This window comes from Dama dama, chromosome 14, assembly GCF_033118175.1.
Source record: "Dama dama isolate Ldn47 chromosome 14, ASM3311817v1, whole genome shotgun sequence".
NCBI classification, from domain to species: domain Eukaryota; kingdom Metazoa; phylum Chordata; class Mammalia; order Artiodactyla; family Cervidae; genus Dama; species Dama dama.
Genome location: NC_083694.1, coordinates 71,148,770 through 71,167,969, shown reverse-complemented (window position 1 = coordinate 71,167,969; position 19,200 = coordinate 71,148,770). Strand labels below are relative to the sequence as shown.

The window sequence follows — 19,200 nt, the reverse complement described above, 5'->3', positions numbered from 1 at the left end:
AAATGGAGATAATTACAGTCATCTTGCAGGATTGCAATAAGAAGGAGCAGGTATGCGGAATCTATGGGTTCTGGCACATAGTAGTGTCTTGTTAAAGAAAAGCTATTATTAGTAAGACTTCCGGAACTGTGAGTGTGACTCATCTGTACAGGTCCTTGGCCTGACTGGTGTTCTTGTTAGGTGTGGAGGTCTAGGTCCCTGTTGCAGCCCTCTTTCCTGACAGCAGACAGCTGCAAACGGTCACAAATTACACATCTCTGTCTGAAGCCCTTTGGGAGGAGTAGGTTCCAGCCTCTGCCAGGTGGCCAATGTTCAGGGATAGGCCAGCTGCATCCCCCGGCCGCCTGACTCAGGACCAATTTATCCATGTGATAACTTCTAACCTTAGCATGCCTGAATCAATTCCTTAGAACCACGGCATCTCCTCTTTTTTGCTCAGAATATTCTGTTTTGGGAATTTGTGTTGATTTTTATCCCCCACAAATTCACATGTCGAATCCCTAACTCCCATCACCTCGGAATAAGACCTTATTTGGAGACAGGGTCTTTACAGAGATAATCACGTTAAAAATGAGGTCATTAGTGTGGGCCCGAATCAAACATGACTGGGATTCTTATTTTAAAAATTGGAGACATGGAGAAGGAAATGGCAACCCACTCCAGTACTCTTGCCTGGAGAATCCCATGGACGGAGGATCCTGTTAGGCTACAGTCCATGGGGTCGCAAAGAGTCAGACACGACTGAGTGACTTCACTTCGGTTTTTCTTATCTGGTCTTGCTGCCTCAGCTTTCATAAACAAGATCACTGACCTGAGTTTCTACTGCAGATGAGTGGTGCTAACCTTATCCAACTTTTATCCTGCCTTGTTTGGTTTAAATAGTTCTTGTCATTTGAAGAATTAAGAGACAAAAATAATCCAGAAGATTTCTTTTTTCAGGGCAATTCCATGCCTGTGGGATGGAAATTTTGGATATCGCACTGGTAAATTGTGATAATCAGGTATACTGTTTATCATTGCCAACGAGATGGCCTACAGACCTCTTTCTCACCTCCTCTTGCTGCTTCTTTAATTCCAATTTCTATTTCTTCCCTTATAGTTTTCTATGGGTATGGAGTATACACGGGACACTCCATCTCTTCCAATTATATATTTTCGTCGTGACATTTCTATTTAAGGAGTTCATTAAAGTACAATATTTATACAAAAAAAAAAATTGGAGACAGACATGCACACAGGGCGAACACCTTGGTGACATGAAGGCTGAGGTTAGGGAGCTGCTTCCACAAGCCAAGGGACGCCAAATACCGCCCCAAACCACCAGAAACCAAGAGAAAGGTTCAGAACACATCCTCCTGACAGCCCTCAGCACAAACCAACCCACTGAAAGCTGGATGTCAGACGTCGGCCTCCAGAACTGGGAAAGCAAATTTCTGTTTTTTTCTTAAGGTCCCCAGTGGAGTTTGATACTTGCAGCCCTAGCAGACCAGTACACTCACTTGGAGTGGAGGGCTCTCTCACGGGCGCGCCGATGCCTTCCTAAAGTTCTCTCTCCAAGAACCTCATCCACTGCTTGGCCCTTTCTGCCGGATGGTGCCCACTCAGTCTCTCTGGGCTTTCCTTTCTCTCTAGGGGATGGCTCCTAACATCCTCCTCTTTGATGTCCTGGCAGGCCCCTGAGGCACACGCTGGGGAAGAACAGAAGCATGGCTGCCCGGCATCTCACAGGCTTTCCAAACCTCCGCACGTCATCTCCTGTTCTGGGACCTGAACAGGTGACACGCGTGCAGACGCCCGGGATGACAGCTGGAGCGGGAACAGCCTGGGATGCCTCCCGCGGGGGACAGCGTCATTATCACACCAAGGGCTGGCTGAGAGGGAGCAGACGGTGAGTCCTGAGGGGGTCCTAACCTGAAGTCGAGGCAAACTGGGAAATTCAATCGGCTGGAAGACGTGTCCTACATGGAGCTGCCACAAGAGACGGGTCTCTAGGGGAGGGCTTGGTTGCCATGGAGACAGCTGGGTTAGGAGGGGTTAAGGAAGAACACTGCTGTTCATCCAACTAAGCTCCAGCTCACTCCTTTTCCTAAAGTAGAATTCCTCTGAGGTCAGCTCACTGATTGCCCTGCCCCCGCAGGCAAGCAGACCCCTTCCAGTCCCCACTGGTTTCCAGCAGTGGGCGTTCTGCTGCTCCCAGGAACCACCGTGGGCTGTCAGAGAATCTTCTCTTCTCCCTCAGGAAGGATCTGTGTGGTCAGTGGCTCCTGTTTACACGTGGGCACGTCCTGAGGGGCTATACATTTTTGAAGATGAGGGAGGGTCAGAGACAAGAGGGAGGTATGTAGAAAAGGGCACAGAGCTCATAGAATTCTGATTGTTTAAAAAAAAACAAAGACCTATGCCAACGTCAAGGAATTGGCCAAGAAAGCGGAGGTAAAGGAAATGAGTTGACTCTTCTAAAAAGTTACTTTGAACAAATCACACGTTCTTGGTTACAAATGCCACGGGAAGCGAGGTGGTGGTCCTCTCAGCTCAGCCTACAGAGAGGCGCCCGAGGCTGATTCTTCGGACGACTGGTGATGCCAACTTTGATCACTTGGTTAAGGTACCTTAACCCCTTAACCACCGTCTACCTGGCTTCTTCACCTGTACGAAAGCGCTCTGTACCATTTTTCTTGTTGTAATGAACACATGTCATGTGGGGAGAGAGCTTGAGGCTCTGTCAGTATCCCATTTCTCATCCTTCTTTCATTTGCTAATTTTAGCCTTCACTGAACATTCCTGCCTGAAACAATGATTACTGTGAACTTTGCTAAGTGGTGATATTTCTGTTTCCCTAAGTCCTTCTATTTTTAGGATTTGCAATTCTAGTATAAAGAGGAGCTTCCTCTCTCCTATATTGTTTATTTATATCAACAAGGACCACACATTCTTATATTATTTTCTTGCATGAAGTACATTAGGATGATTATTTATTTTCTTGCTCACATTGCCCCAGATTTGGCCACTGGGGCTAAATCAAGTTGGCTCCTGTGCCCTTTTGACCTGTATCCTACAGTTGTTTTAGTGTTCCTTGCTAAAATATATATGTCACTTGAATTTAATCATGAGAAAACATCAGACAAATCCCGATTGAAAGACATTCTACGAAATAATGGTCCTGAAAGACAAAGGTCATAAAAGACAAAGACTGAGGATTCGGGCACTGAGGCATCGTGATGATGAATGCCACACGTGATCTGGATTGGAGCCTGGACCAGAAAAAGGACATCAGTGGGATGACTGGGAAATGTGAAGAAGACCATGTATATTGGACGGCGTTACTCCCTCACTATTAATTTCCTGATTCTGATCATTGTACTGTGGTTATATAAGATGCTAATTTTGGAGAATCTGGGTGAAGAGTATACGAAAGTTCTTTGTACTATTTTTGCACCTTTTTATCAGTCTGAAATTATCTCGACCATGCAAAGTTTAAAAAGTGAAAAATGGCTTTTGTGAGAAGAGGCTTGGTTGGGGGTAGGAAGTGCAGGCTGAAAGCGGGTAGAACATTCCCGCTCGGGCTCCTCCCTCTCATGTGTCCTGTCCGGAGTGCCTGCTGTCCCTGCAGTGGCTGGAGACACCCTGTGGGTTTGTCTCTCTCCCCTGATGCTCTTTCTTTGTCCACAGCCTCTACTTGGAAACCACCAACGGGAGAGACCCCACTGCTCGGGGCCTCCACCTCCTCCTGCTGCTGCGTTCACTGGGAAAATCAATTACCGCCTAATTACCTCGGGGGGTTAATTAGCATCGTGTAGCCTGGGTGTCCTCGGGAACACAGCCGCCTGTCAGTCAGGGTCAGTGAGCAGGGGCGCGGGGGCAGAGGTTTCTCGGAGAAGCTCGCCTTCGGGAGGGGCTGGGGCGGCAGTCAAGGTTGGCAAGGGTGAGAGGGGCTGATGGAAACGGGTCCCTCCTGCCTGATTCAAACACCCCTGGACCGCAGGTGCAGAAGCAGAGAGACGAACCACAGCCGCAGCAAGAATTACAGAACGGAGCAAGTTCTCAGGGCGGCCGCTGCGGGAAATCACTAGAATCAGGGAGCAGGCACGGAGCCCTGAGTGGCTCCAAGCTAGCCGCCTGGGGGTGGAGGCCGGGGCGCCCCCGGCAGTCCCCGCGAGCACTTCACCGGTGAGACGAGGACAGGGGAGAGAGGCAGCAGGCACCGCCAGCGGGCACGGCCAAGAGAAGAATGGGAAGCCCGGTGTTTGAGGGGCGGTGTCCACACCCTCACAGCACCTTCCTACAGGGCCAGGTGAGAACCTGGGCTGAGGGACATGCACTCCTCCAGCTCCTCACTGTCCCTGGGATTCACAGCCCTGTGGATGCATGGCACCTGGTCTGTACACCCCTAGGAAGGCTGGATGTCAGGGATGGGGAAGCCCACTTCTTTTTTACTTTACCATCATACAAAACAAGATTTTATTTTGGGAGATCGATTTCTAATTTACGGCAGGTTCTACTCCCAGAAATAAAACCCCCAAACAACACAATCTCATTAGATCTTAAAGGCTGGCGCACTGAGCAAGGAGTATTCTCTTCACTGTCAGGCACCAGGGCTCTGCATTTTGGTGTGCCTTCAGCCACCAAGTCGTCCACAGTAACATGTTCTAGTCTTTTTCCTTAAATTACCTCTAGTGCAAAAGCAAGAGGCAAATCATATCATTTAAAGTCACGATCTTTACAGCGTGCCTTCCGCTGGTCCTTCCGGCCACATTCAATTAATTTAGCTCTCAGCAAGGCTTTGAGGTGCTCTCTTTCTCCAGGTTCTATCAGCATTTGGTTAATTGATGCTTTCTACCTGTGCATCTTTGTTCATCTTGCTAACCACACTCTTCGGCTGCCCGGACCTAGACCCTCAGTCGAAGCCCACTTCTTGTTTAATATTACTTGGGCAAATCCTAGACACTTTAAAAATGTTCTTACAATTAAATATATCTGAGCTGAGATATAAGCTCTGCCATTGTGAACTTGGACAATTCCATCACTCAGAGCCTCGTTTTCTTCCTCTGTAAAATGGAGGTGAGAATTTTGGCTTCTCATGGAGTTTATGAGGGCTAAATAAGACAGTGCCAAGCACACCAAACAAATATTTGCTCCCTCTTTGAATACCTCATGGTAGGTTAACAACACTCATTTGATCTTGAGGCTTCTTCTTTTTTCTTCTTCTTTTTTATTTTAACTGATCTGAAGCTGCAAAATGGTCACAGGGATGCTCCATTAGTTTCCCAATACTCTGACATAGGTGAGAGCCAGACTTGGCTTGCTTTGGCCAGCAGGGAAAATGAGGCAGGAAAAGGCACAAGGCAGCTGCTCGGGGGAGAGGCAGAAAAGGAGTAGCCGCTCCTGCTTTCTTTTTTCTTTTCTTTTTAAAATTTTTTTTTTGCCAGACTTCATGGCTTGTGTAACCTTAGTTTCCCGACCAAGGCTAGAACCCGGTCCATGGCAGTGAAAGCCTGAATGTAACCCACTGGACCAGCAGAGAACTCCCTGCTCTTGCTTTCTTAGACTTGCAATCACAGTGGTACCTGCCTTGGCCGATATTCCTAGTCATCATAAGAAATGTGTAATTAGTTTCAAAGTGCCAGCAACAGTCGGTGAAGTGGGAGCAGTAAAGAGTGATGAGCTCATAAGGCAACCAAAGTTAAATACAACTATTCCTCTCCCCAGCCATTCAAACCCCAAGCAGCTGCGTGTTCATTCACATCATCTATTCATCTTCTTTTGCAACTGACTATTCAGGAAACATCATTTTTCCCCCCTCAGGAATAATTAATTACCTATTTCTTTCCATTAAAATGCACACACAAATTGGGACAGAAAGGAAACCCGGGGAAATGGCGCGGTGGCTAATGCAGTGCCTGCCTTTGCTTTCTCCTTCTGTTTTCAACTTTGCAACTCTGAGCTAATTGCAGCCCCTGACATCACATTTCTGCTGAGAAAAGCTGAGCCTGTTTTTTCTGAAACGTTCACCCGCCATCCAGCCAATTTCTCGTCCCCCGCTGGCAAAGCTGGCCTGGCAGGGAGGCTGGGCTGGCTCCGCCTCCTTGGTGCACACATGCACACCGAGGCACACACGTGGTTGTGCAGGTGCATGAGCACACACTTCCACACGCTTGTTGCTTATGCCCGGACACAGGCCATCGGGACACCCCTGAGAGGCGTTACCTGCCCTCGCATCAACATCAAGCATTCTTCCATAAAGGCTCAGTGCCCAGGGCCATCCCGCCCTGCTCGGGGAAACTGGGGGGCTTACCTCGGTGATCTGGGGGTTGGAGCACTTGACGTTGTGGCTGGACCAGTCGAGCCAGGGGCTGGAGGGGCCGCTGCAGTGCTGCTGGAGGGTGCACCTGCGCTCGCCGCTGCACCAGCCGCACTCGAACTTCCGGTCGGCCTTGAGGCAGAGGCCACAGCTCTCCCGCTGGGCTGCACACTTGTAGAGGTGGACTGCAGGGAGACGGACAGGGCGGTCACACCGCGAGCTGCAGGGGACTCCTCGCCGCTTACCCCGTTCTCGCAAGGATGACAGAGACCGCCCCGTCCAGGGATATCACCAGTGACTGCCATTATCCTTGCAAAGAATAACTGATGGGGAATTAATAATAAATTGAGGCTCTTAGCAGTCGTTTAAAGGCACGACAGAAAATATTGTTATTTAAGAATTCTGGCTCTAGATTAAATTGGATCAGGGCTTTCCTTGTGGCTTCAGCACTTTCTAGCGACGTGACAAAGAATTAAACTTCTTTGAGCATTCAGTATTTAATCTGTAACTCAGGATCAGTTCAGTTGCTCAGTCATGTCTGACTCTTTGCGACCCCATGGACGGCAGCACGCCAGGCCTCCCTGTCCATCACCAACTCCTGGAGTTTACTCAGACTCATGTCTGTTGAGTCAGTGATGCCATCCAACCATCTCATCCTCTGTCGTCCCCGTCTCCTCCCACCTTCAATCTTTCCCAGCATCAGGGTCTTTTCCAAGGAGTCAGTTTTTCGCATCAGGTGACCAAAGTATTGGAGCTTCAGCTTCAGCATCAGTCCTTCCAATGAATATTCAGGACTGATCTCCTTTAGGAAGGACTAGTTGGATCTCCTTGCAGTCCAAGGGACTCTCAGGAGTCTTCTCCAATACCACAGTTCAAAAGCATCAATTCTTCGGCACTCAGCTTTCCTTATAGTCCAACTATAGTCTCACATCCATATATGACTACTGGAAAAACCATAGCCTTGACTACACAGACCTTTGTTGGCAAAGTAATGTCTCTGCTTTTTAATGTGCTGTTTAGGTTGGTCATAACTTTTCTTCCAAGGAGCAGGCGTCTTTTAATTTCAAGGCTGCAGTCACCATCTGCAGTGATTTTGGAGCCCCCCAAAATAAAGTCTGTCACTGTTTCCACTGTTTCCCCATCTATTTGCCAAGAAGTGATGGGACCAGATGCCACAATCTTAGTTTTCTGAATGTTGAGTTTTAAGCCAACTTTTTCACTCTCCTCTTTCATTTTCATCAAGAGGCTCTTTAGTTCTTCTTTGCTTTCTGCCGTAAGTGTGGTGTCATCTGAATATCTAAGGTTATGGATATTTCTCCTGGGAATCTTGATTCCAGCTTGTGCTTCATGCAACCCAGCATTTCTCATGATGTACTCTGCATATACGTTAAATAAGCAGGGTGACAATATACAGCCTTGATGTACTCCTTTCCTGATTTGGAACCAGTCTGCTGTTCCATGTCCAGTTCTAACTGTTGCTTCTTGACCTGCATACAGATTTCTCAGGAGGCAGGTGAGGTGGTCTGGAATTCTCTTCTCTTTAAGAATTTTCCACAGTTTGTTGTGATCTACACAGTAATCATTGTTTTTCGTGAGGTTTGAATGAGATGTGGTATATTCAGTGATTAACACAGTGTCTGCAACATAGCCTATGTTCTATACATGCTTATTATCTTTTCTTTCAACTCAAGCTACATTCTCATGCTGCTGCCTCTGTTTCTGGCACACATGGACCTCGTTGAAAGAGGTAAGGACTGATTTCCCCATTTCAGGCAAAAATGAAGCTCAAAGAGAGAAGTAAGGACTCTCAGAGTTTAAAGGCTAGTGTCCTAAGCTGGGACACTCACGGTTCTGCTAGCACGCAGGTCCTGAAAGGAGGGGGGCACACAGGGGACCTGGTGGGTCTGGGAGAGGTGTCATCTGGGCTTTCAAGAAAGGCCACGTGCCTGGCGGCGTGGAGACAGAGCTAGCCCATAAGGAAAGAGGGTCGACGCAGTCTTGTGGATGGAGAGAACATCCCGAAAGAGGACAAACTGGCTACTTTTGGAGTCTGCAGATGCTTTTGGTTTTGTCTCTCACTGACTCAGAAGCCCTAGACAGGCAAACTGGCAGAACTGTTTTGTGAGCCTGAGGCTTGGTTGTCTGCTGGTGTTTTGAATTCAGAGTCCCAGGAGGAATTCTCCAGAAGTGGGATACTGGGAAAGCCCTTTCTCAGTTCTTCTGGCCAAGCACACAAGAGCTCGCAGGCCTGGGTCGTGTGCATCTGGAGGCCAGGGACAGGGCCCAGGGGAGGGGCATTTTTTTATTTTTCCATGGGTTTATTCTTCCACTTTATTCTCATCCTGTTCCTCTGCCTTGCCAAGCATTTCTCAATCCCAGCAGCAGAGACTACATTGAAACATCCTGATCCTATGGTTTCTTATGGTAAAGGGCAGGAAATGGGAATCAAAATGAACAGGTCCACACTGCATTTATCAACATGCACGAATGGTCCACATATAATTTCTCATTTGATGCTCATGATGGCCCCCCACTTCCCAGAGAGTGAACTTGGGACGTAGAGAGAAGCAGTAATCAGTGTCAGTTCACCTAGCTATCAGTGAAAGAGGCAGAATTGGAACCCTAGTTTGTTGGATTATGGAACCCTAGTCCTTAAGCACCATGACTTTCTCTACCCAACACAGTGCATTAGCCTCCAGGGACAGCGAGGCCCTGGGTGGGAGGTGAGTGTGAAGACACCATGGCCCCTGCATTCAAGGAGCTGCTTAAAAGTTGTTGGGTGCCACAAGGGAGGGTTCTGATGCAACAGCTTGGATGTGGCCATTTTTTTTTTCTCTAAAACTCCAGGTGTAAAGGCAACCTCTGGGAACTAAGCCCAGATTCTCAGCAGGCGAAATGTCTATCTCCTGGCACTGAGAAAATTGGGCCTGGGTATGAGGAGAAATAGAAGAAAAATCTCCCAGCCTGAGCTCTAGCATCCAGCACAGGGACAGAAGCATCTGGAAGAGATGCTGAAGCACTTGCAGGTCCTCCCGGGGCCTTGGTCCCTCTCCGTGCCCCTGGGGTGACCTCAGCCTGAAGGACAGGCTTGTGAAAACCCTAGGTAATTGAAACGTGACACGGGGCTCATGGCTCAGGGTCAGGGGACAGGGTTCTGGGGGAGGAAGTTTCACATCTCACAGTGGCCTGAGCCACAGGAGGAAGGACGTGAGCTCCAAAATGAGACTGTCTGGGTTCAAATCCTGACTCTTATTATTTGACTCTTGGTCCATTTCTTTCTTTTTTCAACTTCATTGAGGTGTAACTGACAAAAAAAAAAAATTGTACAATATTTAAAGTGATAATTTGATACACTACAGAGAGAAAAGATTCCTCCCATCTAGTTAATTGATAGATGTTAAGAACACACATGTTAAGAACATTAAAGTTCTACTCTCAGAGACACACAAATGTTAAGAACATTTGAATTCTACTCTCTTAGCAAACTTCAGTTCTATTACACAGTGATATCAACTGTAGTCACCATGCCATAATTAGATTCTTATTCATCTTAGGGCTGGACGTTTGTACCCTTTTACCAACTTCTCCCTAGTTCTCCAACCGTCCAACCACTTTTCCACTCTGTTTCTGATGAGTTGGGGCATTTCCCCCTGACCCAGATTCCACATATAAGTTATCCTACACAGTCTTTGTCTTAAACATGGAGCACTTTATGAGCTTGCATCATCTTGTGCAGGGGTCAGGCTGGTCTCTGCCTTCTTCCAATTTTAGTGTCCGTGTTGCCAAAGCCACCAGTCTTGGTCCCTCTCTCAGCTTCTTTGGGTCTTAGTTCCCTTATCTGTCAAATGATGATAATGCTAGGGCATCCTTCTCAGCCCTATGACAATTAGGAAAAAAAATCCTAAATAAATCACTCAGTGAGTGCCTAGCCAGAGTGCTCATCAAACTGGAGTCACTTCCGTCACTCTGGAGAGCTGGGAGGAATGCTGCACGGAGGGCAGCTGACCCGGCACCCAGGAGGACCTCCCCGTGGGTCTGCAGGACCAGAATGAGGCCCCTTCATGGAACGCCCCCTCCTGCATCAGCCCAGCTCCTTCCTGAGGTTTCCTGCAACAGCCGTGCCCTGGAATCAGCCAGCTGGGCCCTCCCATCCGCCTTAGGACCCGGGAGCCGATTGACAAGACTTCTTTGTGCAGGGGGACCAGGTCCTCATTGGGAATAATATCTCCATTTCCAGAGAAACCGGCAGGACGTTCCTGCCTGCTGTTCTCCTGGGCAGGTTCCACAGACACTTCAAAGTCTCCTGGAGCCAAAGGAACAGGCGATGAGCCGGCAGCTACCCGACGGATGCTCTGGTTGTAATAAAACAGGGTTCCCAACAGGACTCCTTTGATGGCGCCAAATGTTGCTTTAGGTGCCTCTGAAAAGCTCCATGGACAGGGGGAGTGTATTATTCATGGAACCGCGGCCGGCTGGCTCTGATCCCTCCAGCCCTGATCTTTCTCAGGGTCGCGGAAAGATCAAAACTCGACCCGGAAGTAGCTGCCTACCTTTCAGGTCCTGAGGGTTGTCGATGATGAAATTGCCATTCCACACCACAGCGAAGTCCACGGCCAGGTTGCTGATGTCCATGCCATCGTACTGGTACTGTGGGGAGAGGGGCAGGGGCACATGTCACGAGGAATTCTATCCCAGGGAGTCAGGGTGCTGCCTGCATCTCAGGGTGCCAGGAAACAAACCAGGGACTCTGGTTCCCTTTGGACCGAGAGAGAGGCAGATGGAGAGACAGGAGCTCCAGGCACAGTTCACATCATCCCTACGGTGCCTTCCTCCGACTTCCAGTCATGGATGCCAACAGGATCCCCCTCAGACCCCTTTGCTGGCATTCAATACCTCCTATGATCCAATCCAGGCTTAGTTCTCCAACCTTCGCTTCCACTGCTTTCCTCCAGAAACCTCTGGAGCCCCTGTCTCCGAGCAAGCTCTCCTAAGCCCCTCGCTGCATCTGTTCAGTTCACACCTCACAAGCAATGCCTCCCCTCTCCCGACACCCTCCAGCCTTCAGCATCTTACCTCTTTTAGCCTGGCTCAAACACACCTCCCCCCAGGGGTCTTCTCTGCCCTCCCTCCCAGCCCACCCCATGCTCCCCGTCCCCTGGTGTATGGTCTTGAACCCGGCACTTTCTGGGATCTGCACTGCATTTTTACCCACGGAAGTCTCTTAGGAAGTCCACACACCGCTCTGGACACCCCGCAAAGCCCTGACACAGCACGTGCATAACGAACAGCAGTGCCTCGGCGGTTGATTGGCCGGGCCCGGCAAGGCCCTTTCTTTCCGCGTGTGAGCTTTACTTCGGTCACCAGTCCACTAGGGACCGTGCCCAGAGCTTTGTGGGCACACCTCTGAGCAGCCCAACCCCTGAAGACTGCCAAGCTGCAGCCAGGAGTGGACTTCCTCCCAAGCCGATCCCGCCCGGGGCCCTCAAGACCTCAGACACATCAGAACCGCCCCTCTGGTGGTCCAGCTCCCGAGCCTCGGTGGAGACCCCCCGGGACTCCCCACTCAGGGGGCTGCCTGGCCTGGCCACACGGCTCCCAGGGCCCGTCACCGTCAGCCCGCCCCTCTCCTCGGCTTCCCGCCGCCTTCCTCCCTTTGTTGTGCTCCACGGCTTTCTCATCTCCCACCTTCCTCGGGTGTTGGGCGGTCTTCCACCGATTACAAATTCTATCAAGAGCCAGTGACCTGCGAACCCGACAGCTCCCTGATAAGAGGCCCAAGATTCTCTTTATCGCTCGCAGGCGAATTACCTTCCCTCGGCAACTTTGTCACATTCCTCCCCCCGCCATCTCCTAGCTGACCCCCCACAGGCAGAGACAGGGAGCTCGCAGATGAAAAGATCTTCTCTGGGCCAGCAGGATAATGAAACACCTCGTGGGGCTCTCCGTCTGGCATTCGGGATCGGTTTAACCCTTGCTGCTCTTGAGGTTCACTGTGTCCTCCTCCTCCCCCGCCTGCCGCCCCCCGCCATTGCCTTCCTACCTCCCCTGGTCCCTTCCGAAGCTTTCCTCCCGTGTGGTACCCTCCCTGCATCCACTCCCCGAACCGGGGCAGGCTCTGGGGTCACACTGACTGGTGCTGAAAAAGTTTCACCAAAGGCTTAGAGGTACTCTTTCAACTCGGAGAGGGCGCAAAGCCCTCAACTTAAGCCACGGGGGTCCTTGCAGCCCTCCACTCCCTCCATCACCTGCCCTGCTCTGCTGAGGAAACCTGGGTGTCTGTATACACTCCTCTGTCTCTGAGGACGTGGGTCGCTTGTGGACTCGGAAGGTTCTAGAAGCTGGGGGGAGGCCAGGCTGAGGCCCTGGCTCAGGTGCGAGACAAAAGCTGGCTCTGGCTGGCCTGGGCCCCGGTCCTCTTACCGAACTGTTCTGGCACTGGACGCTGGAGCTGTTGAAGCGCAGGGCGGGGACCCGGTGGACGGCCCCCTGGATGTTGAGGACGCATTCATAGCCCCGCTGGCCGGACTGAGGCTGGGGCAGGTTTCGGGCCTTGAGGGTGATTGGCTTCACTTCCCCGACTGGTATCAGGATCTCCTCGGTGGGGACCAGCTGGGGGCAGTCCTGGGGAGCAAGCAGAAGGCCTCCGTCTGGTCTGTCCTGGCTCACACCTCCCTACTCCCCAAGCTGGGATTGGGGGACAGGCCCTCCATGCCCAGCCAGAGCCCCTGCAACCAGGCGGGCTACCCCTGAGGACGCTCCTCGTTAAGGGGCACATGGAGTTGGCAGGGGACGTGAGACCTATCTGTTAGCTCCGGGGCTTTGAGATCATCATCCCCAGCCCACGAGTCATCCTGAATCTGGTGCACATGTTACCATCGAGGAATTAAATTTTCAAGCCTTGATGTGGCAGGTTGCGGAAATTTTATCTCCTGAGACACAGGATAAACGAGGCTCCACACGTGCCTGTCCCCAGCCTGGACGCCCCCACCGCTGGTTCCATCTTCCCACCGGGCTCCAGCTCCCCACCCGCTTGCACTGTCCGTGCCCGAGGCCATCTGTTATCAGCAGCCTCAGCTCCCAGCTCTGGCTGAGCAGTCTTTCCAGGAGGTGGATAAAGCCCCCACTACACCCACCGCACCCCACCTCCCGGCCCCCACTAGCAATACTCTAAACGCTTGCTCTGGCTTTTTAGCTCAGTTCATTACCAGGCCTGGCGTGAAGACCATGTGGCTTTGGAAAACAAAACAGAAACAAAAGAAACTCTTGGTGGGCCCAGACTGCGGGGAAGGACCATGAGAGAGGTAGGACACGAGGAGGAGAGTGATGTCCCGCAGCTCTTCTCCCAGAAGCTGTTTCTCTGCCAGAGGTCAGATGGCCGCCTCCCCACAGCTCCACACCCTGCCCACTCTCTCCCTCTCCGGAAGGACGCTGCCCAGTGGCCTGGGGCAGTGAGGACACGCAGCCTCTTTCATGTGGAACCGTGTCCTGTCACCAAGGATCAGCTGGGCCAAGTCTTGAAGGAGGCGCCTATTTCCTGGTCCCCTTGAAATCCATGGTGGTGGTGGTAGTTCTTTAGGGATGGACGGTGTAGGGCTGTTCTGTTGCTCTCCTGCAGAGGGCGCTACTGGTATTTAGGTGGGGGTCAGGGCAGGATGGTGAACTTCCTCAAGGGGTGGGACCGTTTAGTTCAGTCGCTCAGGTGTGTCATATTCTTTGCGACCCCATGGACTGCAGCACGCCAGGCCTCCCTGTCCATCACCAACTCCCAGAGCTTACTCAAACTCATGTCCATCCAGTCCATGATGCCATCCAACCATCTCATCCTCTGTCATCCCCTTCTCCTCCCGGCTTCAATCTTTCCCAGCATCAGGGTCTTTTCTAGTGAGCCAGTTCTTTGCATCAAGTGGTCAAAGTATTGGAATTTCAGCTTCAGCATCAGTCCTTCCAATGAATATTCAGGACTGATTTCCGTTAGGATGGACTGGTTGGATCTCCTTGCAGTCCAAGGGACTCTCAAGAGTCTTCTCCAACACCATTTTTCAAAAGCATCAAGGTGTGGGACAGTCTGGAACACTAAATGGTACTTCTCCAATGCCTGAGGCATCCCAGGAAAGAAGTCCTTGGTACCACAGGAATGTTGAACAATGGACGGCCTGGGGTGGCAAGGTGGGGGAGGGGGGCAGAGGCAGGGGCTTCTGGCTCAATGTGGGTTTAAGCAGTGGGCGTCAGAAAGAAGTCCTTCACCGTCTGGCCCCTGCGTCCCTATTACTCTGAGATTCCCGTGCATCGAGGTCCAGCCATACCACAGAGGAATTTAAGATTAGACCTGAGGATTCATCGCCCTCCCTCATCAACCTCTGGTCCTTTGAAGATGCTTTTCTCTCTACTGGAAACACTCCCCCTCCACCCCTCATCTTCCTCCTGGCCCCCGACTCAGCCCTCTTTAGCTGATTACCTGGTAATTGGCCTTCAAACTCAGCTCTGCGGCTCCTTCTTTGTAAAGCTGCCCCTGACCCCGACCCCGTCCCTGTGCTGGAAGGTCCCAGATCCTTCCCGACCCCCGGGCCCCCGCTGATTGCACTGAGCCCTCACAACTGCAGTTTCCTGTTGACTTGTCCTCCTCACGGGCCTGTGAGCCTTGAGGACTAGGCTGCATCTTACTCGCTTTATCCCCATTCCTGACATGTAGTAGACAACTGCTCATGGCTTGTGGGAAGGTAAGTGGAAATCAAGGAAGTAAAGCAACAGACAAAACTATCTCAAACTCTCCTTTCGGCTCCAATGTCCCAGATTCTTCCGAGATGAGGGTAAATTCCTGTCTTCCGGACATCTAGAGACTTGGGTGGGAGTTTGATTCCCAAAGCTGGGATTGATTTGGTCACTGTTTCTGGAGTCACAGGATTGCTAAATTGGTCTGTCTGTTTTTACGGAGGAATCCTGAAGATTTACGAAAAGCTGGGTCCAGGAGAAGTTTGCCACAGAAGCCTGCCTAGGAGGGTCTGGCGGAACCTCTGGGGTCACGGAGCCATCCCTCGGTGCCTGCCTGTGAGGGCACGGGGCAGGTCTCCACAGGAGACAGCATCACGAGGCAGCCCCAGAACAGATGGGGCCCTGTTTAGAAGCAGGTCACTCAAGCTGCCAACCCATAAACGTGCTCTTTGCTGCACTTTTACTTTCATTCCCCGAGGGCATGCTCGACAGAGTCTTTCATATATTTATAGCCAAGAAAAAAAAAAGTGAACACCACTTTCGGAAAACCCAGACATCCCATAGAAAAGGAGATACTATATCCTGTTAGTGGCTAAAAATCCTCATTGAGTCTAATAAATCAGAATTTTAATTTAGACTGGAAATAAGACTGAGGTACAGCAAGGGATGTTTGCGTGTGTGTGTGTGTTTGTGTGTGTGTATACCTGTAAGAGAGAGGGAGAGAACAGATTTTCAGAATCAGAACTAGTTGATATATTGTAAAGGATGACCTGTTGTTTTTCACCTCTAACGAGCTCACAGAACAAATTCAAATTTCACGAGCTGAGTCTTTAAGACGTACTTTTGGGAGTATGATGTCTTAGGGTATTGAACAAGTTTGTAGAATCTTATTAATCATAACAAAAATACATGTACGCATGTGTACATGCATAAATACACACCTACATACCCACATACACCCTCATCTTTCGGGCTGGGTTGTCTGATTCAGCCTGAAAGTTGGAGAATCATAAGTAGACTTTATGAGTACTTTTATGTATTTTTTAAAGAGATTCTAAAATTTTATTTAAAAAAAAATTCCCATGGTCTGCTGTTGTAGACTCTCTGGGACTAAGCTAAAGTGTGATGGTTTGTGATGGTTAGGGGTTTCCAGATGCCTAAAGAGGGTTCCGAGACTGACCCTGGAGAAAAGAATCTCAGGTTTTGCTTGTTTTTTTGGCTGTTTCTCTCGGGCCAGACAGAATCACATCCTTCCTTGCATTCTCTAGGGCAAAGGAAAGATGTGGCTGGTACCCAGGTGTACTCTCTTCTCCTAGGAAAGAGGGGATACACAGACTCCTTGGGTTATGAGATGGTTCTGCTGACTGTCTGGAGGTAGCAGTGGGTCTTGGGTGGAAAAGGCAGTGGTGAGGGTTGAATGTGTGGGAGATAGAACATCGTCAAGCTGTTGGAACGTCAGTTCCTCTGGGGTTTGTGAAAGGTGACGCTGTGCTATGCTGGCTTAGTCGCTCAGTCGTGTCCGACTCTGTGTGACCCCATGGACTGTAGCCTTCCAGGCTCCTCTGCCCGCGGGGATTCTCCAGGCAAAAATACAGGAGTGAGCTGCCATGCTCTCCTCCAGGGAATCTTCCTGACCCAGGAATCGAACCGGGGTCTCCCGCATGGCAGGCAGATTCTTTACCGTCTGAGCCACCAGGGAAGCCCAAGAATACTACAGTGGGCAGCCTATCCCTTCTCCAGGGGAATCTTTCTGACTCAGGAATTGAATCGGGATCTCCTGCATTGCAGGTGGATTCTTCACCAGCTGAGCTACCAGGGAAGCCTGTGGAAGGTGATAGGTTTCATCAAATATAAAAGGCCATTTCCAACCTGTTTGCTCCTGGGAGTACACACACACACACGCACACACACACACGCTACCCCCTTCATGCAGAGTGTGAGGACTGCTGTAAACACTGCGAAAGACATTGCTCCTGCAGACCCCCAGTCTCCTGAGTCACCTCTGGAGGTCATTCTACTCCTCCCTCTGCCTCTAGGCAAATGGGCAGCAGGATCCCGCTCCTTAGCAGCAAGCTGAGCTTCTATAGAGATGAGCAGATGTCCTGCTTGGGGACATCGCAGGGCAGGGGTGGGCTGAGGAGGAGGGGACATGACTGGGGGGGGCAGGACCTGGCCCTGCAGCCCGATGGACGAACCTCCGGGCCGCATGGTCCACCCTGTTCAGCTGTGCTTCACCGGCTCTCAGCGCGGGGAACCCTTCCTTCAGCCCCGGAAACGACTGCTCCCACGTGCAAATGACATTATCTTCACCCACTGGACTTCAAAGAGAGAGAGCAGCCCGCATCCGGGTAAGCTAATCGGATTTATGTGGTTCTATCTTTCCCCCGGGACAGGGCGTAAAGGAGATATTTATGTATCTACATCTCACTAGGCCTGGTTTAGCCATGGTGGGAGATGAGCTTTTCAAGTTGAAAGCCATACATACTCTGGCGCACACCCGCTTGCAAACACCATGTCACCGCTTAACCTGGCCCAGGGGGGCCCAGATTTCTGGGACCCCATCCGAGACCGGCTGCACTCTGAGTGGGGGAAAGGTCTGGCTTATGAACTTAAAAGCACTCAAGAGATGGCTCAGTTGAAATTCAAGTTCCTCATCTACAAAACGGGTGTCCCAGGTGGCACTAGTGGGTAAAGAGCCTGCCTGCCAATGTAGGAGTCACTAGAGATGTGATTTCCGCCCCTGGATTGGGAAGATCCCCTGGAGGACAGCATGGCAACCCACTCCAGTATTCTTGCCTGGAGAATCCCATGGACAGAGGAGCCTGGTGGGCTACAGTCCCTGGGGTCGCAAAGAGTCTGACACGACTGAAGAGACTTACCACACAGGCATCAATAAAATGGGACCAGTAATACTTTATAACTCTAGGTTGCAGGCAAGAGGGACGTGAAGGTCTGTTGTCAGTGGTAATAAACTGGATTAACCATGTTAATATTATCACTGTATATTTCTCACTTGAACGCAGGATCAGAGGACTTCAACTTATTCAGTGCCAACTTGGGAACACTGCATTTCTGCATTTATGTGAGGATCATAGAAAACTGTTTAAACTTATCAGTTTATTCATCTAGGACAGAATTTACTTCATAGAATAGTTACAACTGAGATTAAAAAAATATATGTATAATGTTGCATATATAATAGACTCTCAACAAATGCTAACTATTAACATGTTTATTTTGAATTGCGTTCACTCTAGGACCTCCCTGGTTCCTCAGACGGTAAAGAGTCTGCCCTCAATGTGGGAGACCCAGGTTCGATCCTAGAGTCGGGAAGATCCCTGAGAGAAGGAAATGGCAATCCACCCCAGTATTCTTGCCTGGAAAATCCCATGGATGGAGAAGCCTGGAGGGCTACAGTCCATGGGGTTGCAAAGAGTCGGACACGACTGAGCGACTAACACTTGCACTTTTACTTAGCTCAGCGGTTCTTGGTTTTCAGGACTAAGCCCGGGATTGGTCATCAGCCCTTTGGAAAGAAGTAGGCAGATGTACCTCACATACTGGCCACCTTTGCATCTGGACGTGGTACTACTGACCTGTCTTCCATGGGCGGTTTCCATCTGTGCGAATGGATTTGTGTGGGTCCCTCTACACCCTGGGGTTCCCCAGATGGCACTAGTGGTAAAGAACCCACCTGCCAATGCAGGAGATGTAAGAGATGCAGCTTCGATCCCTGGGTCGGGAAGATCCCCTGGAGGAGGGCATGGCAACCCACTCCCGTATCCTTGCCTGGAGAATCCCATGGACGGAGGAGCCTGGCGGGCTACAGTTCATGGGGTCTCAAAGAGCTGGACATGACTGAGCGACTGAGGACCACACATACGCACTCCACACCCCGAACCCTCATGACCAACAGCACAGAGCCTGCTTGAGGTCAGGCCTGCAAGTGTAGCTGAGACCATGAAAACAGACAAGCGAACGGGTCCTGATTTTCTGGAGAGAGCGTCCTATACTCTGCCTTTTTGGATGCCTGAGTTCTCTGTAGCCTTAGGCAAAAAAGAAAAAAAAAACTAAAATTTTAGCATCTTGGTTACTACATCTGTCAAATATGAATTATGTGAAACTGCAGGTCTGTTGTGAGAATCAATTGAGATGCCATATGTCAGTGGTTCTCAATCTTCGGCTTACTCTGG

General features: G+C 50.4%; 1 protein-coding gene across 1 annotated transcript in view; it reads right to left on the bottom strand.

The window, feature by feature from the left end:
* Nucleotides 1–19,200, bottom strand: part of PLXNA2 (plexin A2) — a 224,444-nt gene that overhangs the window by 49,461 nt on the left and 155,783 nt on the right. Inside the window, exons 10-12 of the mRNA XM_061161050.1 lie at nucleotides 12,719–12,919; nucleotides 10,849–10,945; nucleotides 6,293–6,483 (exon numbers count right to left, since the gene is read on the bottom strand). Of these exons, the coding sequence (XP_061017033.1) occupies nucleotides 6,293–6,483; nucleotides 10,849–10,945; nucleotides 12,719–12,919 (489 nt within the window). The remainder of the gene's footprint in view (nucleotides 1–6,292; nucleotides 6,484–10,848; nucleotides 10,946–12,718; nucleotides 12,920–19,200) is intronic.